The 26,316-nt window shown below is 39.4% G+C and overlaps 1 protein-coding gene across 1 annotated transcript in view; it reads right to left on the bottom strand.

Annotated features, from left to right (window-relative positions):
- Positions 1-13,204: 13,204 nt before the first annotated feature.
- Positions 13,205-26,316, bottom strand: part of LRFN2 (leucine rich repeat and fibronectin type III domain containing 2) — a 35,135-nt gene continuing 22,023 nt past the window's right edge. Inside the window, exon 2 of the mRNA XM_010167665.1 lies at positions 13,205-14,123. Within this exon, the coding sequence (XP_010165967.1) occupies positions 13,205-14,123 (919 nt within the window). The remainder of the gene's footprint in view (positions 14,124-26,316) is intronic.

Here is a 26,316-nt window from a genome sequence, read left to right as displayed (position 1 = left end):
TAAATACTTCATGGGTCATCTCCTGGATTTAGAGATTTGAAAAGCAATCAGACACAATAATCTAGATGCTTTTGGAAATATTATTCTTTATTTGTCTTCACAAATAGGTAGAGTGGATACCTTTGTGAAGGCTCTCTCTGTCCTAACAAGAATGTGATCACAAGGCAAAGTTCAAAAAAAACATGAATAAGGTTTGGTTAGAGAGTCCCTTCTGTTAGGACAGTGGGCTTCTTGATTCATGCACCAGGTCCAGTTTTTCAGATAGGTCTAAATATACTGGATTCGATACTATGGGACCACGAATATGACATGATAACATGGTCATTAACCCAAGGGACGAGGTAATCTGGGTTCTGCAGGTAATCAGTGTTTTGTGATACTGTGGAAAAAGAAATCTTATTTCTGCAGGAATGGCTACTGCTGCATTAAATACAAGCTGTAAATGTTTATCCTTTGCCACTAGCATGCTGTAGGGCTGGGCCTGGGCCTTCAGACTATGTTTGTTGTCTTCAACTAACCACTGTCATGATGTTATGGACTGAAGCAGGGAAAATGACTACATTTTCTGTCCCCTCTACCAGGTGCCCTCCTTATGTGTTACCCAAATATCACTGCGTTCAACAGCTGAAGCAGCAATGGCAAAGGGAGTTTATGCCTAAGGGATTAACAGGAAAGCACGTTCAAATTCCCAGAGACTCATCAAATCCACCTTTCTCTATTCTGGGAGTCAATTCCCACTGCTTCCCTGTGAGGTAATTGGCAAATGATTGTGTTGGACAAATCTACTTTATTTCCCTTGATTCAGAGATCAAAGTTGGGAGCACAGTTCTTTGCTATTTAATATATAAATCCCTCCTGCTTCAGAAACATCCACTTAAAATAATACATTGGCAATATATGTATATAACTATATATCAATTTAAGAGATTACGTTTCCCACACAGTAGACAGAATGAAGAGCAGAATACCATGTTAAAAAGTGTATCTGAGAAAGGAATAAACCCAGTGACTAAATATTCAAATTCCAATGCACCAGGTAGGGAGGAACTAAGAGACCCAACACTGATGCAATGTGTTTATTGCTATTAATTTCATTTTTCTGCTCCATAGTGTAGGAAGGAAGAAGGTAATGGGAAATTCATATAAACCAAGACCTCCACACAAGCAGACCCTTACTCATACCTCTGTAAAACACTCTCTACAGCTGAAAGGAATGTAACCTGGTAGGTGCTTCATGGCTGCACAGCAGAAAGCTATTAGAGAGCAGCTGTCCTAAAAGGCACCTCTCATTCCCAAGTCACTCAATTTTAGTTGAATGTAGCAGAATTCTCCATTCCCTTCCTTCAGCATCTTGGATGTGGTGGAGTGAACTGCAGCAAGGAGACTGCAGGTGTGTGATGACATGTGGTAACTGGGTTGTATGAGGTGTGTAGGTGAGACCTATGTAAAGTGCCACTGCTGCACCCACAGGTCAATAAGCTCACCTCTCCTGCCCCACCTTGCTGTATTCTGGTTTTCCTGTCTCATACTGACCTGATTCATTCTGATCTTGCAGAGAAACTAGAATCCTGATCCCTGAAGGTTTTTAGGTGCCTAGTCACCACTGAAATGAAGAAGGAAAAGTTATCTAAAGTGCCATTAGAGGAAGCGTCTGAAGTTCTTGTCTCTTCTAAAAAGAGTAATCTATTCGGTGGGAATGAAGCAGTGGTGAATAGAGTCCCTGATATTTAGAAAGGAAGGATCAGTGCAATCAGCACTCGAGAGAGCTGTAGCACAGTGTTCTCCATGCAATCTCTTGCCTCTGACACTGTCTTCATCTGTGACTTTGGCCATTTTACTTTTCTTTGGTGCACAAAAATGAAAATGCCATGGAAATTCTTTACAGACTGGCAGTGGAGACTGACAGAATTATTATATACATGTGTGTGTATGCATGTATATACATATAGTTTCATTATATGGTTTTATTTGTCAAGATTAGTTTTATTCTAGACATTTCCAAATCCCCTGTGTATTTTCATAGGCATAGTGAAAGAAAGCAACCAAAAACCTAAAGTATGTATAGTTTTTTTTGTTTTGCACCAAACTGACACAAAAGGTATCCTAAAAAGAAAGGAGAGGTTTAAAATCTCCCTTGGAACTAATAGAACAGTTGCACTATCAGTACGTGATCAATACAGACTTGTTTGGCCTCTGAGCTTTCATTCTCAGACAAAGAATATATAGTCTTATAAATATATCTACCAGAGGTAAAAAGCATAATAAATTGAAGCAGAAAATTTGTATGTGTGTGAAAGAAAAGGGAAGAGAGATCAATGAAGAGGTGATGTCATAGTTCATTTCTGTCAGTTCTCATTGTAAGTTTTAAGGAAATGTCCAGTAAATCAGCTGGATTCTTTCTGTTGCTACCAGTGATCTGAGGACTATGCATAAATCCAATCTTCAGACAACATCTGAACTGCGCGATGGTCAGACAGGGATGGAGACAGTGCTATTTTACTTTGGTGCCTGAGATTTATACACTCGGTAGGGCACTGTTTGTTTGATGTGCTGAATGTATATTGAAGAAATATATTTTCACAGAAGTTAAAAATCTTGCGTCATGCAATTTTATTCATAGGCACTCTTGGCCAGGTTCTTCAGTTGGGATAAACTGTCAGAAGTGTCCTTGGGATTATACCCATATATACAAACTGAGAAGCTGCCCTGATGCCTCTACCATTTCTTCACTATGTTTTAAAAGAACTCTGCCTCTGAGGGAGTTGAAAATACAGCTAGAAAAAAAGCGAGAGTGAAGTAATATTTGAATACAGACTAATTTGGATGTTTTTATAAAGTGTTGCAGACTTCGCTCGACAAACCATTAAGTCCTAATGGCCATACTAATGTTATTTTATATTGTAAGTGCAGCTCCTGACTCCTGATATTATGGCACCCAGTGGAATTAAAGCAGGCACTTAGCTTTACCACCTTCTCTGCTGTAACCTTTTCAATCCATGATTATTATTCTGTCAATGCATGCTTGTTCATTATTACTTAAAGGTGTCATCCCTTCCACCAGGACGACATGTTGCTGTGTAAATTAGGGCCATAACTAACCTGGTTTGGTGCTGAAGCAAGCGCCTTTTTTCTGACAATTAGGGTCAGAATGAATTAGGGTCTTCTTTCTTTCCAGTAGAAGGAGTCTCTCTCCTTTGTTCCTAATAAGGGCAATGCTGAGGTGGATTTAAAAGGTTCTTTTCTGTTAAAGGGGTTTGAACTGTGATAATCTCCTGTAATCTGGAGACTAGAAGCAAACTGAGAATTAGGCCTGGATTGCAAATCCACTCTCAGCCTTTTTTCAAATTATTTATTTATTTTGAATCTCATTTAAATACAGTACCCTCCTCTCCCCTTCCATACGGGACATTAAAGAAATATCGTTCCAATTAAGATTCACATTTGGTTAATCATTATTAGTTAATCCCAGTTCCAGTAATTGCATTCCTCCTTCAGGAATTTCACAACCATTTTAGAAATTATAAACTGTTGGACTGCAAACTGCATGCTATAACTGTATGTTAGCCTGGCAGCTGATTTTCTTGTTCTGAATGTATACGAAGTAGGTGCTGTGCAGTTCAGGAAACATCCTCATTTCCATTTTAACTCACTATTAAAGCTCTTAGAGTTACATTTTCCAAATAAATAATCCAATGAATTTGATTTGTTTTGTTCTTGTTGTGTTTTCATTCATGACTTGCTTCTGACCTACCCTAATGTTAGCAAATCTTAGTCTCATTTCCACGTAATTTTGGAGAAAGACATTTTATTCTAGGATTTGTGATTATATTACTAATTTCAGCTGTTACATTCCCTATATAGCTATTTGTAGTAGATCAAATGTTATTACTTCTACTCCCCTGCTAGATGACAATATTTTTTTCTATGGCCAAGTAATGAAGAAGACATGATGAACTGCAAATAATGAAGGGAGAATACTTGTAGTCATGCAGAAGTACTGTATGCTAATTCAGGCACTGGTAGAAGGACCACTTCTCATGCAGTCGCATGAATGAAAAATAACTGACATAAATATTTATGAGTTGAAGATAACATAGGATAGACAAACCACAGTGGAACCAAACACATTTTGAGTCTGGCTGCGTTTTCACCAACACAGGTGGTAAAGAGAGCCTCGTTCCTTCATCAGCTGCTTTGTACCAGGTGAGAAATAACAGGGAACAAAACAACCAAGGGAGACTCCTACCAGTGCAGGAAAAAACCTATCCCCAGCTGTTTTGGAAATGGCTGCTAAACAAATCCTGCTGGGTGTGCTGAGGATGACAGAAAAGGAGAGAAAAAATTTAGACCTGTAGAACTGCTATAATTTATACAGGTCTCTAGCACTGACTAGGTTATATTGGGGGTTATGAGGCAGGTTAAGAGCAGAAGAATGCAGATCCACCTCTCTTCAGCACATTTGGAGTTGAAGTTTTGTGCAGAAATCATATGTGAATATTTCTGTCACGAATTATTTCATATTTAGCTGTAATTGTCTCACTCCAGTTTATGCTTGGGGTATAAATCTAAAATAAATCCATTCTTGAAAGACTGGAGATTTACCCTGGTGGATTTTGGAGGATATTTGGTCTAATATATAGGATTACATTCTAAACAGTAGTATGGCCCATCTATACCCACCACAAGTAGCACAGATAATGGGAACAGGCCACACTGCACTCTTTATATTTGTAGAGATGAAGTTATACAGATATATCAAATAAATATATACAGTAATTAGCTCATTAAACAGATAGAGCAGATTCTCAAAAATATCCAGGAGAGGATGAGGCCTCTGAAGGGTATGAGATCCTCCCTTCACTAAAATGAGATCCAGGTCACTTGTGCTAGAGATTAACTCTGAAGCTCTTCACCAGGTGTAATCCATATTAATGCCAGATACAATTTAAACATAGTGACATTAACAGTAAATCTAACATACCTGACAGATTAATACCTTTTAGCTGTTTGAAAACTGGGTCACCAGTTTGATATTCCTAAGGGCTATGCTTTGTCTCCTGCTGGAAAAATGACAAAGCAATGGGACTGTTTAGTCAGTGTATTTATAGTCAATTTGTTTGTTTTGTGGTTGTTCTGGAGAAATCATCCTAAAATGGCTATTCCCAAACTACTAATAAGGAGTGAAAAAGTAGCAAGGCTCACAATATTCACCCGTGTTCATGACATCTCTTGGGAGAACACTGAAGGATGACAGATATCTCTCAAGAAATTTGTGTCCTCAGTTTGTAAGTGATGAAGGAGCTCAGTTCATCTGTTCAGCTTGTTACACTGAATAATTCAAACAACTGTAATTGTAATCCTCAGTCACTGTAGTCAACACCAAAGTTGCAGCAGGGTAACTGAGAAATGAGTATGGCCAGAAAACACATCAGCCATGCTCAGCCTGCCCATTCTCCTGTAGTGTGCAGTTACTTCATAGCACCAGCTGGGCTGAGATATGTGGTAGTTCATGAATAGCCTCTTTCCTGAAATCATATGATAAATCTGAGAAGACAGGGAATAGAAGAAGTATGAAACTTCACAGGAGCTAGAGGGAGGAGGAAGGTGATGGGTCCTGAGAGGCCAGACAAGAGATGTACGGTCCTTCCCTCTCAAATAAACTCAAGCTGTCGTAGGCTGATCTAGATGGTAGGAGTGGGTGGCCTCCTTCTGGACTGAGGTCCTGGAGGGATCTGTAACCTACATTTCCCAAGGAGGGGCAAGTTCCTCAACCTCATTATAGATCATGCTTGGTGGTCTTTGTGGAGGAAGTCCAACTTAAGTGGTTTTGATCCTCAGACTCTGTGGGGCCAAGGGCAGCAGCGGCACAGTGATTTGGGCACCCAGCAGCATGTAGATAACTGTAGTCCAGAAGTTACAGGAAAAACTGCATTGCTCTCATCTGTATTCATGATGTCTAACCAATGCTTAACCATCACCCAACACTCAGCATGTTATGGGAAGTTAAATTTCAATCATTTGAGTCTATGTAGTCATTTTAGATGAGTTTTTGTAGCAGCCCAACTGCATAGCAAGCTGAGGCTCTGTGGTTGCTGTTAAAAGCATTTGTACTAATGGCCCCAGGACCGTTTGCATTTTTATGCACCTACTGAGCTGTGCATTGGCCTTTCAACCTGACTTTAAAGGTCCACAAACCTACTGGGGTGTCTCCAAAAGAAAGCCATCATCTTATGGTTTGTATTAAACAGGAAGACAGATAAGATAACATCTTGTATTTTAATTGAGGGACATCAGTTTCTTTGGATCAAATTTGTGGTATACCTAGTGTTTCCTGTCTCATCTCCCGATATTATATACAACCTGGTACTGTGGGATGGTCTCTTGGAAGATGGGATCTTTTCTTCTATAAAAATTTTGTATTATATGCATATCTAGAGGGGTGTTTGAATGAATGAGAAAATATCTGGTCTTCTGTTTCTCAAAACCATGTAAGAAAGGCACTTTTTGAGGTCATGCTGGGTTTTATTTGTATTATGGCACAGTGTTCCATATTTGATAAAGTTGCTACTGGTTTTAATTTGTTGCTGTTGTTGTACACTTTGGTCTGTGTTTAGTGACAGTGAGACACACAGAAGACAGTGAGACACACAGAAGACAGTGAGACACTCTGGCCTTCTTGCAAATGAGAAATATTCTCATCATCTCTGTAAATACTTACCTGTCCATTTCCAAGATCCTGGAGCTACCCAGTCTCAGATAACAAGCACTGTCCTTTTTTTTTTTTTTTTTTTAGGTCAGACTTGACAGGCTCAGAGGCAGAAACTTCAAAATAGGAGGAGTCATTCAGAGCTTGTTCTTGTCCCAGTTTTAGTTCTAAGATGTGCTCTAATTGCCGAGGTGTGAATTTTAGAAGAAATTCTTTGCTTCCTTATAGAGAATAGGATAATAGGATAAAGACTCCCAGCCCATCAAGCTTTGGGTCAGAGCTCTCTGAAGTTTTCCTGAAGTTACTTTTGCTGAAGTAACTAGTGTTGAACACTATCTCAGGATACTAGGATAGAAACGATTATTGGACCAGCCTAACATGTTCCTACAATGCTGTTCCTCCTGCCTGTGCTGTGACTTGCACAGCAATCCTCTCCTGGGGATTTCGGTTCACCAGCCTTTGTACGTGACACCAGTTCCACCAGTGATCTGCACGCAAATCTCTGCTGCAGTAACACTTGCATCACATCAGCCCAATGAGAGATAGTTTTCCTGTCTATGATACATCAAATTTATGAGCCTAAATATTTGAAGTTTTGCATCTTTGAGCCATGTTCAAAGGAAGGAAGATTAATACCTCCCCTCTCCAGATTTCTGTTTAAGCCTCATTACCACAGGGTAAAAAGTAGACATTTCAGCACATGCAGCCCTTTCTGTGCCTTCTCAGATCCCACAATTCATAATGATGTACCTATAACACTGTCAAAAAGGACCAAATTCCCTAAAACAACTTCCTATGCAGACACCCATCTTGTGATTTGACTCATAAATGGTACAGGCTGTAATTAACTGCTCACTATTAAAATATTGCTATATTGTGCATTGCAGGGAAGAGGACAGAAGTATTAATACTTTTTAAATAAAACAGTACCATAGAAGGAACTTGAAAAAAGTGTCATGAAAGACATCCATTCAATTTCTCATCACATTAAAAATATTATGGGCAAAAATGACGGAGCAACTTTTAACAAGAAGTTGGTGCCCACCTCTGTAACTTATAGGTAATTAAAAGAGCATTCTGCTGTTCTGTTTCCAAACTAAGATTTATGGATTAGAAAGTCAGGATTTACTTCCTCCTAGCACAGACCATCGATTTTCAAAGTTTCTGTTTCCCACTAGCTTCTCTAGCCTTGTGTCCAGGCTCCTCACATGACTGAGTATAACATGTGATACCACCCTCTCCCAAAAAACAAACCAACTAACAAACTGAAGCACAAAATTGTCAGCACATTTAAGAGCAGAAACAGGAGCAGTGAATGCAGAGCAGTAGCTCCCTATGGCTGCTTGCCTCTCTGCAAAACATGAGTCCTCATTGTCAGGTGACTTATCTGCGTGCACGTTTTCTCATGAACACATATGCATGGATATAAATGCATGCACTTGCTGATATATCTATATCTGGATATATATTTATATATCTGGCATTTGCCATCTGTTGGGAGTGTAATACTGGGAATAAACATCTGGCACTGTTTCGTATAATAGGGCCTTTTGGCAGCTGATGCTAGGGAATGCTGTACCTTTGGGGATTAAGGAGTAATTAATTAGGAAAAGGAAAACATATTGCAGAACCTAAAATTCCTGTATTGAAAGCAAGAGTTTCAAGGTACTCTTTGATTTAGTTTTCATGTGTCCTACAGCCTAAATCCAAATCTAATTTAATGTTTTTGGAGGGACCCCCTTGTCATGATTTGGGGAATTTAAAGGTGAAACGTGTAAGGTATTAATAATGGCACTTGTTAGTTCCATATCCAGGATATTATTACACATCCAGAATTATCCAAGTATTGAATTACAAACACTGAACAGAGAGGGGAGAGTCACTGAGAAAAGGTTCCAGAGAAATAGGCTTCAAGGAGTAGAAGCAGGTGCTGCATGCGTGCTGCGTGTTACCCACAGGTTAATGGGTACTAAGCATTGCAAACAGATGTGATATTCAAGCTATTCAAAGACTAAAATGTTTTCTTGGTTATGAGGTGGAATTATTCATTGGACTCCAGGTTAGAAAGTGCTTAAATTGTTGCTGCATTTATTGCACTTACTCAGACACCTCCAAGAGCTCTTTTTGGTCATCTGTTTTTGCAACCCTTTGCTGGCTGAAGAGTGAGAATGAAATAAGCAGAGTATTTTGGAATATTATTTTCTTCTGCTTACAGAGTGAATCAGTCCCATGGTGTGGGATACAAACAGGTTTCGCAAAGGAAAAGCTACCACCTTTTCAGTCTTGCATCATGCAGAGCAGACGTACCTTTCATTGCCTTGTTGTTATTCATTGCCTTATGAGTGAACTAATCCAAATTGTAACCAAGTACTGAGTATAGTTTGGAGACAAACAAAAAGTTATCCTCTTCTAAGGGTAAGAGGAAAGCAAATCAGTTGCTCTTCTCTAGAGCTGGCAAACTCAGAAAAGACATTTGAAACCAGAAATATATTCCAATTCATGAAATCTGTAAGGAGGATATAAACTGTAAGCAAATAGTAAGGTCTGATTGCTACGTGTATGTACCTACACAGACACACACACACACTTTCATTTTCATTTTATACAGCCATTTGGTTTCTAGCAGGCATCAAATGAAATCCACATCATCACTAATTTCAGAAATTTCAATTTCATCATCTTGTTTAATAGTCTCCAGGATGATGTTTTGGGGATTTGGGTTGGGTTTTTTTAGCAGGACTAACTATGTGCAGGATTTCACAGAGGAATCATATCCTGTTCTTTCAAGTAAATGGCGTATTTTTTTTTTTAGAAAACTAGCTTATTCCACTATTATAAAAGATGTAAAAAAAATTAACTTACAGGAGTTACATACTCATATGCAGTTGCAGACTTCACTTTAAATTCTGTAGCACCTTTAATTTTGCAGCCTCCTTTTTCAGGGTGCTCTTGTTAATCTTTGTTCTCCTTACTATGTGTTCTACCTGACACTTGCATCTAAAGCATAGTTGGTGCAGCTGCATGTCACACTACCAAATGTTAATTTATGAGACACCACTGTTAGTAGAAACTTGTATAAATTTCTTAGCGTAGGGTTGTGAGAACCAGGAGATTAGCTCAGGTCCTCAATGATGTGTGAAAATATTTATTACACCCAAGTAAGTGGATATCTGTACATAATTTCACCAGCCACTGACATTCAGTTCTGCTCAGAAGTGGAGCAAGGAAGAATTCCTATCATGCAGCAGCACTACAGAAAAATAATCAAATCCAGAGATACCAAGTGAGGTTCCTACATGAAAACAGAGCCAAAACAAAGGCAAGGTAGAGATTGGTCAGACTGTGTGTGGAGGACCCTGCATCACACTTGAGCATTAGCAATTAGAGCATGGATTCAGGCTGTAACCCAAGAGACAGAGCTGTCTTCAGCAGATCTCAAAGTGGTAATGGGGAAGCTGCAGGATAATTTCAGAAGTTTGCTTGGCTGTCTGAGTAAGCAGGGCAGTGGCTGGTGGCACCTGAAGGATGATCACAACCCAGCAAGTACAGGCTGCTTCTATCCCTCTCTCAGTGTTGGCCACTTGCTGACTTGCCATGGGGCTTCCTGCCTCACTGATGAGGCCCTGAGTCCTTCCTCTCAAATGCTGTGAGCACCAAAGGTAATTGTTGGTCACTCATTTAATTTTGCTCAGTATTTGCAAATTTGCTGATATGGATTAAGCCTCATTCATAAAAGCTAAATGAATTAAAATCATGGCTAACAGTAGTAAATGCAGCTATTAGATTGTAGACTTTGTTACCTGGGTTCTTTAGCAACTATTCATTATCTTAAAACAGCATCTGTTGGCTTAATTCCTCTAATCTTGTATGAAGAAGTGGAAGAGACATTTTCCTTTTTAATAAAGGAAATAGTATAGGATATTGCTTCTGAAAATTCACAGTTGCATATGCTACTAATATTGATGATGAGCTCAATGGCTAAATTAAAAACAACCCAGATGTCATGTTCAAAGCGAAGCAGCAACATAATAAAAAAGTCCAACCACACCACAGCATAACAAGGAAAAGTAAATAATTACATGAATGTTTTTAAGAGTCTTCAGTACAATATAAATGTAAATATAATTAATGGTTAATATGAAGGTGCCATCTGGACAGTTGGGTGACATAGATTCTGGCACTAGAGGCCTCATTCCTCTTGGAAACCATGAGAAACCCAGAGTCTTTGAAAGATGTTGCAAATGAAATTTGACTGGATCTCTTTTGAATATATTAATATTGTCTGTGAGAAATAATATGAGCAAAAACCTACAAAGTCAGGTCCTAAGCCTAAAATGTCTTCCTTTTATTTCTGTGGATTTTGAATCAGGGTTTAAAAATACATTATTTATAAAGATCTGTATAAATGCAACCACTGAAAAAAGAGGTGAAACGGCCTTTTACAAGATCTTTTCTCATGCATTCCAAGAAGGTCTGTATTTCTTGATTCTTATTTTATACCTAAAATCCTGAAGTTAAAGGTAGTTTGAGTGAATGAGAAGGCAAACATCTAAATTTTCAAGAGAATTAAAAAAAAAAAATTACTTCTCCTTACATAGGTTTCAAAGCAGACCACAGAACAGCAAATAAATGAAAAGCAGGTACTTTTCCCCAAGAATTTTTTTACTGTACATTTTGTAGCAAAAGAAAGAAAATAAAGGAAAAAAAATATTCTGATCACAGGGGTGTAATTTTCTAAAACTCCAGGTAGGAAACGTGACGAATACAAGATCAAGTACACAGCCAGGTCACAATATATCTCTGCACCTTTTTAAAAAAAATATACATAGAATTTTTTCATGTGTTATTTTCTCTGTGCTTTGCACCCTTTCTCCATATGTCTTTTTCAAAATCATAGTAACAATGTGCAATTTCAGGATAGTTTCCAGCAGCTGATCATTGGGAGCCAACAAATAAATAAACAAATGAAAGGACGGTTGCAGTAGCCACCAAAAGGCTGGAAATCACAGTAAAGTCATCAAGAACAATGAAGTCACCTGGGTGGGCCATGTGCATTTCCACAACCACAGCAATGCTCCCCAAAAATGAATCTGAGAATCAGTTTACAAGCGCTAAAGAGCTCCTGTTCTCTGTTAGCAAGTACCTTAGTGAGGGTGAGAGACAGGGTGGGGCAGGAGTACACTGGGGACTGGGGAAGGGCTATCTGTAGTGCAGGGGGCACATGAGAGACCCACTTGCTCCGAGACAGATTTAACTCAGTTTCCAGATTTAACTGCTCCAGATTTAACTCAGTTTCCATGGCTAATTGGGAACATATACAATCCCCTGAAACACACAAAACTTACATTTCCTTTGATGCTACTGATATAGTCAAGCTGTGTCAGGGCAACTGTACAGACAAAGAGCTTTTGTCACAATAGGGTGAAAGTCTGTGTTGTCTTTGTCAGTGTGACCTTTGCCAGAAGCAATTGGTATTCATAATATGGAGAGTTCATGGGAACCACTTTTGTTTTCCCTTTCTTTATCCTTTAATAGGGAATATAGATTATTTTTCCCATCTTTGATAGCAACACCCTTACAGATATCAATAGCTGTTGCATTCTTCCTCGACCATTGACAAGCAGAGACTATGAAGAAGATGGAAGAAATAAGGTGATTTTTAAAAATTTATTAGCCCCTAGATTTAATTTTTCCTAGAACATAAAGGGGTGGTATTGGAGGTGGGTTATACGATATATCAGAAATTTGACCTTTGTACATACCCTCCTTTCATCTGGGGGATTTGATAAAACTGAAAACAAAACCAAAAACTGCATGAAAACATACTTTCTACTGTGAGTAAAAAACAATTCAAAAGCAGTAACAAGGCAAAACAGAACAGAAATAATTAAATCCAAACCAAAAGCACACTCTACAGTAAGTATTGTTTTCCCAGGTGTCACAGTTAACACCATAAGATTATGTTGAACAATTTGCTCTGATCTGTCCCTGTGGATGTCCTGCCTACACTTTTGAGAAAGTCACTTGCAATGACAACCAGATATATCCTAGCATCAGTCTTATATCCACAGAAGTGTAATTCTGTGGTTAAAAGAAAGAAGTGCCCTTTAAAAAAAAAAAAAGAAAAGAAGAAAAAAAAACAGTAAAATTAAATTTGTGCTGATAAACCTCTGTCAGCTTCCTTGTTTAATCTTGTGTGATGATTTGCTAAGAGTCTGAATAACTTTTGGGAAGCAGTGCTAAATACAACTAGTAAATTCCTTTAAACATTCACGCATGGTTTAGTTGGGGCCAGACAAGAATGGTGCCATACGTGCCTATTCACATTTCATGACCTTCTTTCTCTTTTAGTATCCCTGTTACTTATTTGTTTATCTATCTTTTTGGCCAGTATAACTGAAAACTTTTCCTCCCCTCTTTTTCCAAATGCATGGCACTGCAGCAAACCACGCTTTGTAACACAAGAGGGGAGAAGAGGAGAGGGAGAGACACTGATATTTACACTGTGCTTTCCATTACCCACTCTGAGCTCCCGAAAGTCCCTTTTGCCCCTGTTAGGTCGTTGTCATCATACTGCAAAAGCATGCCGTTCACTGAGAGGCTCCTCTTTGTCCAAATGTTTGTTATCTTTTTTGGGTAGGTGCAACACTGAGATGTGGCAAAGTCCCCCATGTCAAAAGAATGGCTACGTTTAGTTTTGCCCTCCAGAGGCAACACGAGGAGGCTGCGAAATTTAGACTCTGGCTGGCCCAGCAGTGGCTCTTTGTCCGAGTGGTGGGCCACTGTGGAAGTTCTGGAGTCTGTCATCTCCTCCTTTTTCTGACATTTGAGTTCCAGGGAGGCAAAAGCTCCCATTAGCCGGTCAATATTGTGTTTTGACCTGGAAGGAGGCCTCCACTTACTGGACAATGTGCCCTGTTCACTTTGGAGGCTATAGTCATCACAGTCACGGCTATTTGCAGAGCTGGAGGAAGAGGAGATGCTGCTCCGTGCAGACTGACAGTTAAACTCCATAAGTTCGTTTCTCACCACCACTTTGGGGTTGATTTGGGGCAAGACTCCATTCTGAACTGGTTGTGCTCCATTTGTCTGTGAGTAGACATTGCTGACGTTAGACATCTTCCCCTGGGAATTGTTGCAGACTTTATAACGGACCATGAGTATTACAATGAACACCAACAGAGTTGCCACAATGATGCCTCCAATGATCAGAATCATGGTCCCACCCAGGAACTGGCTGTGCATCGACTGACACTGAGGGTAGTCCTCTTTGGTGAAGAACTGGGCACATCCCACAATATTGGTGGCAGTAAGGGTTGTGGCCGTGTCATCCCACATTGCCAGGACACAGAGGTCATAGCCAGTTCCAGAAACAAGGTTGTTTACAACAAAGGCTTTGTTTGTAGCTGGAATCATCCTTTAAAACAAGAAGGAAAACAAAAAAAGAGAGAAAAAAATTGGTTACTTTTGACGCTAAGGAAAAAGAGGAGAACAGACATAAGAACAATGCAGTGTTTACTGTTCTGAATACTGGCAGAGAGGAGTCAGAGCCATAAAATTCAAACAAGCACTCAAGTTTCCCAGCTCCTGTGGGTCCAACATCCCAGCATTCAGTAACACACAAGGTTTGAGGGACTTCTCTCAAACATGTCATAAAGGGAATTAAAAAAAAACCCCAACAAAACAGACTAAACTAGTCTGGGTTTTTTTACTCCTCACTTGCATCTGTCTTAGTCTTAAATATATTCAAACCTGAACAAATAACTCAGAATAAAAATATGTGCTTATGAAAAGCAGTTCTTTCTGAGTGTGCAAAAGACCCTTGCACTTGCTGGGTCTGAACCTGGCTGTTCTCACATTGCTTCACAGGTGCCTGAACTTTTACTGTCTAGCATCAGCAGGTTGCTTGTCTTGTGAAGACAAGGGGCTACATTTAGTTTTCTCATTCCCTAAGAATGCAAGGCAGGCAGCCGATTCTCTCTCTTTCTCCACTCCACCATCTATTTTCCCCATCCTCCTACTTCCCACTGTGGAAAATATCTCATAGAAATGCAGCTATCATCTTCTTTGCCAGGAATGTCTCCGTGCAACCACCTTCCTCTGTGTGAGTGAAAAAGAAATGCTGGCATTGGCAGCATAGGCTGTGGAAGTGTGAAGAGAGGTAGGAAGATGCAGGGATGGAAACAAGAAAGTTTCTTTAAAATAAAAAATTCTACTCAAGTACAATTCCATTTTCAAAAACCAAACAGCTAGGCCCAAGCTATGCTCCAAGTTTGGTCATTTATGGATATTATTCTTTACTGCCACAAAACTGAAGCAGTCATTTGAACTCATGCAATATTAGAGCATCACTAGCATTCAAAATTAGCAGATGGGAATGAACATGGTCTACCTCCACTTCAAAATGGTGAAAATTGCAGCACATTAGTGGAATACAGTGGAGAATCCCAGATTCGGTGCCTAGTGGGTAGCCAAGAATGAAACCAAAGAGATACCTCATGCATGTGTCTCTCTACTTCCACATAACAGACTTGAGTGAGAGAAAAAAGCTGAAATTAAAAGCAGCCCATTCCGACTTAGAGCTGCAGATCTTTAGCACCAGCAAGAAGGGAGCCCGACAGGCACTTGCACCACACAGCAAGCTGGTGTGACTGTAATTGGGACAGTAAGGCCTGGCCAGAGGGAAAACAACTGCTTCTGGGTGTGCCAGGCTTTCCCAAATCATCATCACAGGTAGCATAAACTGCAGCTCTGCAGAGACCCTTCTGTGCAGTGGGAGGGAACAGGCCTGCACAGAGAAGCAGCGACATCAAGGCACTGCAAAAGAGAGCTTCTGATCATCTTTGCATTTATGCATTCATGCCACTTACACAACCCTTCAGTCTGGCCACAGGTGAGGATGTGGCTCCTTTTTAAAAAGCAAACAAACACACAAAAAGATTCTGTAAGGAAAATAATGATCCATTAGAGACATCTGGAATATGAAAATCACCTGGCAGGTTTGTTCAACATTATATTTGATATTCTTGGCACATTTATCATTCTAATGGAGATGTTCCACACAGACATAGATGAGCTATTCAGAATGAGCTGAGAGGTCATAAAGCACCCCTCCTGGAAAACTCCAGATACAGTTGCTAAAATGGTTTCTAATAGTCCAAATGGTTGGTCTTGAGTTATTTCTAATTTTTCTCCTCTCCCTGTGTCTCTAAGAACAACAAACCACTGGCCACAGCAGCTTGGGCAATGCCTGCACTCTGTTGAATTGTTCGAGGAATTTCATATGCGCACACCAAGGTGAAATTTGAAATAACAGAATACTATTGATCTACAAATGTATGATCTTCAAACTCTTGAACAGTTTCACCAATTGCTTCATATCTCCTTCCTTATTACCTAGTGTTATACTCTGCTTTCCACCATCACTCTCAGCCTCGTACTTAAAAAATTCTGCAGTGCGTAGGTCCTTCAGAAATTATTTCACTGTGAAACCTCATTACAAACAAGTAGCACTGTTAGCAGAAAGAATAAGTAGCCCTATAAACTGGGTCTTGGACTTGGGTCATAACTCCTGAAAAACAGAGCTATAGCACCATCTGTTAGAGTGGTTCCTTTTGCTTTGCACTGATGCAGCACAGAAAGACCTCTATATTCTCTCCAAGCAAACAGCAAACAAATGGGTTTACATAGTATATAGCTTTGCACGTATCTTATGCATATAGAAATACAGTCTTTCAACCTAACACACTATGCCAATGTATATAAAGTGAACACCGATAACTTCAATCACTTGCAACTTGTTTTCTTCAAATATGACTACATATAAGCTTCCAAGGAAATGTAACTGCATGGAATATTTCAAGGACTGGCAGGTAGTGATAGTGTAAAGCCAGTGCATTTTTAAATGCACAGCAGTGAGGCCATAACCAGTCCTAAATCTTGGCCAGGTTAACTGTATTGAAACTTGCCATAAAAACTCATATTAGCCTTTAAAAGAAACGGAGTCATTTCTGAACTCAATCAGTCCTGGAAGCTACAGCTGTGATAATATTGGGACTAATAATAGCTTTATAAAAGATTACAGTTGCAATCTCAATTATGGAAAAAGCAATCAGCTCTCCATATACATCTAAAATGAAGAATTTTGTATGTTTCCATAAATAAACTTCAAATGTTCTTGTAAAATATTCAAATTAATGTTATTGTAAAAGAACAGCTGAACATATGAACAAGCACCAAGTTCAAGGGTACTAAGAGTTAAGTAATTAATCTCAGACTCAGTTTTTTAGCTTGTAGGGAAGATGATCTTGTTTTCATGAAGTTGCCAAATTGTAAGAGCATTTTGGCATTCCTCCATGCTTTATCCCACCCTCCGCAAACATTCTGCCAGTCAGCTATGATGGATGACATCTCTTAACGTTCCCCACATCTGAAATCAATGCAGACACATTTTCACTCTGGGATATTGATGAGTCTTTGATTGTCCCCAACACGGGTAGCTGCAAGATGCCACTTCAATCTTTGCTTTGCTGCCTAACAGGGGGAGTCTCTTCATGGCTGCTCTGTACATCTAGCACCATTAATCATGAACCACTGTGCTCTGCCATCGGGAATCAATAGCTTGGAGCTGCCACAGAACTAAAAGGGGTCATTAAAACTGTGTATAGGCAGAGATCCTGCAAAGGTTTTTTCAGTCAACTCATCAGCTAAACACAGAAAGTTGGTTTCAGGTAGCAAGAATCTGTAGCCTGGTTCACTGGAGGTCAAAAACAGCCTAGTGCTCACTTCTTAGCCCTCAGATAGCAAATATTCTTAATTGTAGTAGTATCTTTAGGCAAGGAGCCTGATATTGTCCACCTGCTGTTCAGGGCGGTGTGATCTTGCAGAGGTGCTTCTTATCATGGAAGAGGAATAGAAATCTAAATTTGATACTAGCCTTTCTTCAGGGGGAAGGAAAAAAAAAAAAAAAAGAGTAACAGTTGACTAACTGCAGGAGGAGATCAAGTAGCAAAACTTGCTTATTTTTAAACTAATAATAGGTTATTATAGGTTTTAATGTGTACAGTTTAAGGAGCCCAGTAACAGTGAGGACTGGGAAAGAAAATGAATACTCAAATATTTTAACAAAGTAAGTGTAAATGTAGCCCTACCTAGGACAACAAGAATTTTGAAAATCTCCCTATGGAAATTTCACTGTCGAGACACATAAGACACAATAATTTCTGTCTCTCTCCTCTGCATTATTTTACTTGGGGAAGGAGGATCAGGCAAATCTCTTGCACATTGGTGCCAGGATTTTGTTACCTGATTCTTAAGCTGGTTTCTGAATCCTGTCTGAAGATCAAAATACCCCTAGGAAAACTGTTCATATAAGCACATGGCTCGGACCTCTCTGAAAATCTTACCTCTGAGGAATGAAATGAGGATAGGGGTCTTACAAGTGACCTTCTTAATTTACAAAAAAGCCCTCTTCTCTCACCTTTTGGCACAATAACATCACTTACTGGGAGATGTGGAGAACTATGTGCAGGGTTGGGGCATGACATAAGCATCTGAAATGGAATGGCAGTATACAGATGCTCCTATGGGAGTTTATGCGTGATGAGGCGCTATGAAGCTGGGATGAAAGTTTGCAGGGCTTTTGCAAGCAATACATTCCCTTCAATCCATGGAGATTTACATCTTATTTTGTGAAAGCACCAAAATTAAACAATGAGACCCTTTTTTAAAAAAGGAAGGATAGTGCTAGCACCCTTCTTTGAAGTCAACCTTATTTTCTAACACCACTAAAAAGTCCTTGTTATGTCCTTGTAGACACAACATACTGAAAGCAAGCAATTTTGTAATTACTCACTTCAGTGTGTGGTGATATTAAGAAAATTAGAAAATAAATTACGTAGAAATTCAGGAGAAAAAGGTTTGCTGCAGACTTCACTCATAATCCCAGATGCAAGCGATTGCTGAAGCTTGCAGCGAGTGAACTGTGCTGAGAATTTAGAAGACCTGAGTTTTGTTCTCTGCTTTATCATTTACACTGATATCAGGCTATACTTTATCAGCAACTCTCAGTTCCTGAGAAATCATTTTGCTCTACTGCAAGTCTCCTCATTTATAAAATGGGGATAATGTCAGCAATCTCCTTTCAAAAGAGGCCTGTAGTGTATGGAAGGAAATTAGTAGATATTATGATTGCACTGTAATATACAAATGGGTTATTTTCTTCTTTGTATCACTGGGGATTAGCAGGGATGAACTGCTGGTTAATACTGTGGTTATGCAAAACAGACAAATTAGAGAAAAGACAGATTAGGCTAATTGGCTAGGAAAGTCTGTTCGTTTTCTCCATCACAAGAGGAGTGTGATACCATCTAGTTTTAGCCTGAAACTGCTTTAAACACAGAACTTCCAGGGAGCTTTCATGAAAATTCCTTTGGGAAGGCACTTGCAACTCCCAAGACCCAGTTTTATACTGACCTGCTAGACTACGTTGCTTTTCTCATGGCCCTTTTTTTCTGTTATCCAGGGCAATATACTATCTATATTGCAATATGCTTTCTCCTTTTGAAGTGAATGCTAGGAGTTTAAAATGGAAAGTCATGTTAATTTATTAAATGCTTGTATCTAAGGAAAAAAAAAAAAAAAAGTGTAATTGCTTGGGTGTGAATTTTCTGTGCCTAAGCCGCTCAACTTAAACTCTTTCTGTAAGATCCTCTGTCTACATGACGTGTCCCAAGGCAGACACCTGTCAAGAAATAGTCCGTGTCTCTGCTGGTTAAATTCTCTTTTCTTCTAGAGTGAATTCAGAAAGCTATATATCAAAAATAGCCCTTGGAATATTAAATCCTGAACCATGCTGGTAAAGGAACTGTAAATCCACAATATAGATGATGGGGCTCTGGTGCATGGGAATGTTTCTGGGCCCTCATTAATTTATCAGTGCAGTTGTAGCCTATACCCTAATTATGAAGCAACTGCTAAACAGTAGTGCTAAACATTGTCACTATGCACTATAATTTTTAATGAAAGAGGCAAAAGGAAAAGGAAGAGGGGTGCCAGGATGAAATAGCTAGTGTTCTGTAAAATCATATTCCGGTGAGTTAGCACACTAACTTTCCTGTATAGTGATGCCTTAGTGTGTAAATATCAATCTCACTGTACATCCCTATTCTTAAACTTCTTCTTACACAAACTTGAATTCACATAAGTGCAAAATATTACCGTGATTGCTCTCAGAAGCCAAAATCAATCCTGAAAAGGTTAACATTGGAATATGACCAATTTTTATTTTTCAGTGAAAATCTCAAACCAAAAGTGTTCATTTATTTAATCAAGAAGTTTGTTTCCTATTTTAAAATCTTTAGGTTTAACAGGTAATTCTGAAAAAATGATGATTTCATCTAATCTTCCTTTAAAGTATTATAGAAGGGTCTGGTAGAGTCCTGCTTTTCAAGTGGAGTGTCCACCTTCAGTCCCAGTGGGATTAAAGGAAGATCATAGAGAAAGGGGAGAGGGAAGTTATCAATGGTGACATACTGGAGGAAGACTGGCTAAAGAACATATAAAAAGAGTGAGTAATCAGAGCATGAAGTTCATTGCCTGAAGGAGGACTACATACAGTATCCTTTAAAGCCTGATAGATGTAGCTCAATGGCACATAGATTTTGCTTTTTACCAGCCAGACATAGTGATAAGGTGTCATTTCATTGAGGACAAGTAAGGGAAGAAGAAGGAAGAGAAGGTTGAAGTGAGAGACAATGCAAGAAAAAAAGAGGATCATTAACATTGGTGGCTCTGGCAGTGTCAGAACAGCAGAAAATTATAGAAAGACAAACAGGTTCAAAGCAACCATTGGCAGGGCACTATCAGGCAAATGGCTACCACCAAAATGATGGAAAAGTGCAGGTGACCACTGAATGGGGACCAAGATCACAAAACCAGCTCAAGGTATGGTTGGGTGCCATCAAACATAGGTGAAGATCTGTCAACAAAACTGAGACAATTAGAAAGATAGTGAAGTGAGTCGAGGCAGTGGAAAGAGTTCAGATGCTGGACAGATATTAATAACCCTGGGGAAAAGAGCAAAAAAAAGATCAGAGGAAGACTAGAAGGATCTAAATTGCAGTGAAAATATCATATGTGATGTATTGCCTGGGAGCAAGAGCAAGTAATTGACAAATTTGGCCTGCACAGTTATCATTCTTCTCTGCTGCCAATTTTTGTAACTTCCTTAAAAGTTTTATTGTGTATAGTGTTGTCATATTTTGGTGTAATTTTATCCTGGAAACCCTCAGTTTCTGCAGTTGTGGAATGAAAATAGAATGTAAAATGTCATTAAAAATTAAGTAAGATAACAATAGTGATTAACTTCTGATTCTTCAAATTTCCAAAAAAATCCCTTGAATATATATCTTCAGAACATCCTAAAGCCTCAGGGATCAAAAACCAAATACAAAGTACCAAGTATATTACTGTGTCAGATCTCACAGTCTTTTGGAGCCTGATTCAAGATTTTGTAATCTAAGAATGTGAGAAAGACAGAGACCTACTGTGACCTGCATCTTGAAAAAATGCCAGTCGTATTTCTGGTGTCCTGAGAAAAAAATATAGTTGTTATTAGCAACAGGGTGTAACTCCTCTGTCAGTGGTGTCAACATAAGGAAATGTCAGATAATACTAGGAGGTAGCCAGATTTGTTCAGTAAACACTAACTCAACCCAGCATGAATAATTTCCTGCATTTTTTATTTTATTAGTTTTTGAGGGTTTTATGACATACAATCATAATTTTGCCTTCAGATGGGACATTTATTATTAAACACAAATCCCTTCCTGCTTTTCTGAATCTTGTCTCCTCATCACTCATGCATCTAGCTGCCCTTCAGAGAATCTGTCTTGTCAAATGAAACACATAGCACATATAGTTTCATTATTATTTCCTAATTTGTTTATGCTTTTTTCCTGCTCACTTGGAAAAGTGGGGTGGGAGGTGGGCAAGAGAAGACAGATCCAAAAGCAATTGATATGTCTGTCACAAGGTGGTGAGCCAGGGAGATACTGTTAATGAATATATCCCCTGTGCTACAGGGGAAAGGAAAAAAACAAACAAACAAAAAACCATTAAACTACTAGCTCAGAGAATATAAATTTCTGGTGATATCTGATAGACTGCTGAATGATGTCCCCGGGGTATGCACTGAAGTCATTCAGCAGGTGACAGAACAAAGCATAGCCTTCTCAGAGATATCATTGCACAAGACTGAGAAAGGGGAACTGTGGTACAAGGTATTCTACCTCCCTCCATTAGATATTGCTCTATGAGGAAATGCTTCTCTTTCTAGTACTCTCAACCAGATTCTTGCAAACAGTAGGGAGACACAGGCAGGCAGAACTGGTGAGTCACTTCTGAATGAATGAAGACCACCACAACCATCCTGTACTACCCTGAATCAATAAAAGTGCCCAGTTCAATTGTCCAGGTGCAAACTGGAACAACCTCATTGTCGGCTAGTGTTGGGATGACAATACAAAGTTAGACTTTCAAGCCCCCTGATCTATGCTATAATTTCTTTCATGTGGACATGAGACAACTGCAGGTATTTAGTGCCCTGACCATTAAATTTTATTGTTAAAGGGAATGCAGAGATACCCTAGGAACATTCGACAACACAGAAGATTAATCCAGTCACACCCAAACTATTCAGCTACCCACAAATACCTTTCACCTCAATATAACTGTGATACTAACTGCCTCAGAAAAAAAATCCTTACACTAATTCAAATCCAACTAAAACATATTTAAGCTGATTAGCAGAGTAATTGAAAGCCCACACAATATTTCTGTTCATAAATGTGAAGCTGAAGTATTTACGGAAACAATGCATAACCATACTAATAAATTCATTCTGCTAATGTAGAGTTAGAAAGCTATCATAATTCATAGCAATGTTTTAAAAAGCCAGACAGTAAATTTGAGATTAATCAAAAAATATCTAAAGTCAGTAAGTTATTCTACTGATAGTCTCAACAACATATTACAACTACCCTATTTCTAAAGATGGGAAGAGATGAAAGTTATGCATGAAAAGTGTGTTCACGTCATCAAGCAGAGTGTAGGATCTGGGACATTCCTTTCTCAGGTTTTTAGAGACAAATGGTCCATCCACTTGGCTGAAGTGTCATGCTTATTCTCTCTGACTCAAGTAATTTTGAACTCTTTTATGCGGAGTGGGACTGTTACACCAGAAAAGTCATCCTACCATCCAACAGAGTTCCCAGAAGAGAAGCAACATTAGAAATAATTAGCACATTAGGAGGTCAGAGGAAATTAATTTGCAAAAGGGATTCTGCTATTTCCCTGATGGAACACAGCTGTGAGATTCAGCTACATGCTGTCATTTCTTGAGAGTTACAAGTGGGGTTTTCCACTTATTCCCAGGCAGTGAAATCTGTGCAAATTATAATGATAGTATCAAAGAGAGCTGACTGGGATCCTATAGTGGTTGACAGCTGCTCATCCTCTTTTTCTGTAAGAGCTCATGTGAGCTGAGGTGAACAGGAAAATCTTACTAACATTGTCGTTCATGCTTGCTATGCAGAGCACTTATGCTAGGTGGCAACTCATAAGTCCTACAAAAACTCTGTGTCCTATCACACAGGCTAATTTTATCCCCAGAAAGTTCTACTGGAATAAAAAAAAATCTCCAGGCACTTCTTGAAATTATGTTCACCTGTGTTTTGTCATTGACTGGTCAAAGCAAACTCCAGCATGCTGTTTCAGGCTCTTCTGTCACAAAATCTTTGTGCACTGGTGGGAGAAGTGTGGTGCCAGCTAACAGCTGACAGGACTTTTCTAACTATTCTAACCAAAAGAAAGAGTATTTTCAAGTGAATCAGAGGTCTCACTACCCATAGAAACTGTGTGCTCACTGATATATCAGTCTGTATAAAAAAGTGTTTCAACATCAGTTTAAGACACAATTTACGTATTATTAAAAAGTTTAATCAAGTATCATGTAAGAGTTCCCTCACCTCAGTCACTGAATTTGTTGTGGATAGCCCCAAGAGATCAGGAATAGTTATATACCAGAATCATGAGCATCTTTCTCATTATGAAGTTGAAAAAATGAGTTTAATTCCCAGTGGAGAGGAAGGGAGAACTGTATTTGCCAATTCTCAAAAAATGAGCTAAAGAAATACTAACTCACCAAAGATACAGCTAGAGTATACCTATATTCAGAGAAGAACATAGACACAATGTAGAAACATGAAAAGATGTTTATTTGGAGAGATTTTTACCATCACAGGCAGGTTGAAAAACAAGCAGAAAAACTGTAAGACTGAGGACTCAACCCTCTAGCCTCTCAGCAAACATTGTAAATACTTTTTACTATCTAAAATGGATACAGTAGAATTGCTTGCTTCTTCAAAAATAGAAAATTTATTGAAAAACAATAAGGGAAAGTTTGAATAACAAACTTTTAGTATCAATCATCAAGCTTCCAGTTTCTGAGTTAGAAGAGGGAGAAAATCTTTTGCAACAAAAATCTCTGTGAAACATGCATGACAAAGCTCAAGGTAAAGATAACTAGGATTATTCAGGGTGACTTTTGCAATAACATTGGGGAAAAAATGGTTTTTTAGTTGCAGACTGAGAACATGGGGTGCAAAAATCACTAATGATCAAAAGCATTGTCTCCTGGCAGAAGGTGGGGAAAGCAGGGAATGAGGGGGAAGCAACATAGATATGTAATAAAGGCATTTCCTAAGGCAGAGGTTTGACGTTTTGCCACTTTCTGGGTATTGCATATAAAGCAAAGGAAAAGGAAGGCTATAAGGACTAGATAGGCTATAAAGACATAGAGATGTTGAATTTCAGAATGCTCTACAAAGGGCCAGAACAGTTACATCCTTTCAGTTTGTGATACCAAAATTAGATAAAAGCATTTCTCAGCAACCAGAGACGCCCTACTTCTTTCAAAGCTGAGCCTGAACTGAAACCATGCTGTGTGAAGAGTGACAAATACATTACTGAAAAGGAAAGTAAAATCCATCCAGAAGAAAACAAGTTTTAATTTATAATGGCCTCAGAAGGAAGAGAAGGAGAAGTCAATGGCAGATTCCATTAGTAGCGTGATACTTAGGATCTTAGGCAAGTATCACAGATTTCTAGTACATGAACAAAGCATATTAATGTGTTGGATTTGTTTGTGTGGGGCGGGGGGGGTGCAGACTTTCTGGTAGTGGGGGAAGGGACCACCTTGTGAGAGTGAAAGCTCCCCTGGTTCCAAGCCGTAGCCCCCCAGCCCAGGCTGAGCCAATGAGCACTAGAGAAATGTCTCTGCGAATCCATATTTGTGAGGGGAAGGACTGTCTTGAAAAGAAGTTGTGGTACCTGGAGAAGAGGCCATTGACCTCAACAAAAGATGACCATCAGCCTAAACAAAGGGAGAACTTCATTGTCAGGAGGAAGGAGGAGGAGGGGCAGGACAAAGAACCTCAGACACCCAGTTCAACTGCATGGAGTAGGAGAAGGCAAAGGAGGTCCTCTGCAGCCCATGGAAGTTCAACAGCGGAGCAGATACCCACGTGTAGGCCATGGAGGACTTCACGCTGGAGCAGAGGAGCTGAGCCCAAGGGTGAGTGTGACTGAATTGAGACCCTGAGAGGTGCTCAATGCCAGAGCTGGGGTGGACTCCCAAAGCTGGGGAGTGAGGAGGTATGCTGGACCAGAGCCCCATCTGCAGCCTGTGGATGTTCCCATGCCAGAGCTGGGAGCTGTGCCTTGAGAGGTCCGTGACTCCATGGGAAACTTGCTTTGGAACATCTTCTTCCCAGACTTTCATGCTAGGAAGAGCAGTAATGGTAAACTGACTGCAACCCCCATTCCCTGCCCTCTTTGCTGCTCAGGGGGAAAGGTAGAGAAATTGGGAGCAAAGTGATTTGAACCCAGGAAGAAGGGAGGGGTCAGGGAAGGTGTTGGAAGATGTGGTTGTTCTGTCTCATTGTGCTACTTGGATGTATGGCAACTAATTAAATTGATTTTTCTTCCCCAAGTTGAATCTGTTTTGCCCATGACCATAACTGGTAAGAGAGCCGTCCCAGTCCTCATCCTAATGTGTGTCTCTGTTGTGATTCCCTTCCCATCTCACCAGGTGCGGGGAGTGAGTGCAGGACCGCATGGTCTACCTGTGGTTAAACCACCACAACTAACAAGTAGTCTGCTAGTTACTTACATACTACATGTGAGACGCAGAAAACTGAAGGAAGCAGACATGAGTCTGTCATGCCATAGGCTAATGGCATGACCCAAAAACTGAAAGTAAGCAGTCCAGAATCCCAAGCTGTGCATCCCAATAGTGAACCCATTGCGAAGAGGAAAGCTTGAGCAGTGTTAATTGGATTTTCTTCTTCCAGGTAGTAGCCATATACTTTGCAAATATGTATTCAGCCCTTCTCATGTTCTTTCTCACTCACAGAAAGTACACAGAAGGTTTGGAAGTACTTGGAAAAGAATTAAATCCTACATTTAAGAAAGGTTACCTAATGAATAAGTTTAGAAATACAATACTGATCAAAATTGGTGCCTCCTAAAGAGAACAACTGATCTGTTTT

Source organism: Antrostomus carolinensis, unplaced genomic scaffold (genome assembly GCF_000700745.2).
Source record: "Antrostomus carolinensis isolate BGI_N321 unplaced genomic scaffold, ASM70074v2 scaffold17965, whole genome shotgun sequence".
Classification (NCBI taxonomy): domain Eukaryota; kingdom Metazoa; phylum Chordata; class Aves; order Caprimulgiformes; family Caprimulgidae; genus Antrostomus; species Antrostomus carolinensis.
The sequence above is the reverse complement of the archived record's forward strand: the minus strand, read 5'-3'. Positions and strand labels throughout refer to the sequence as shown.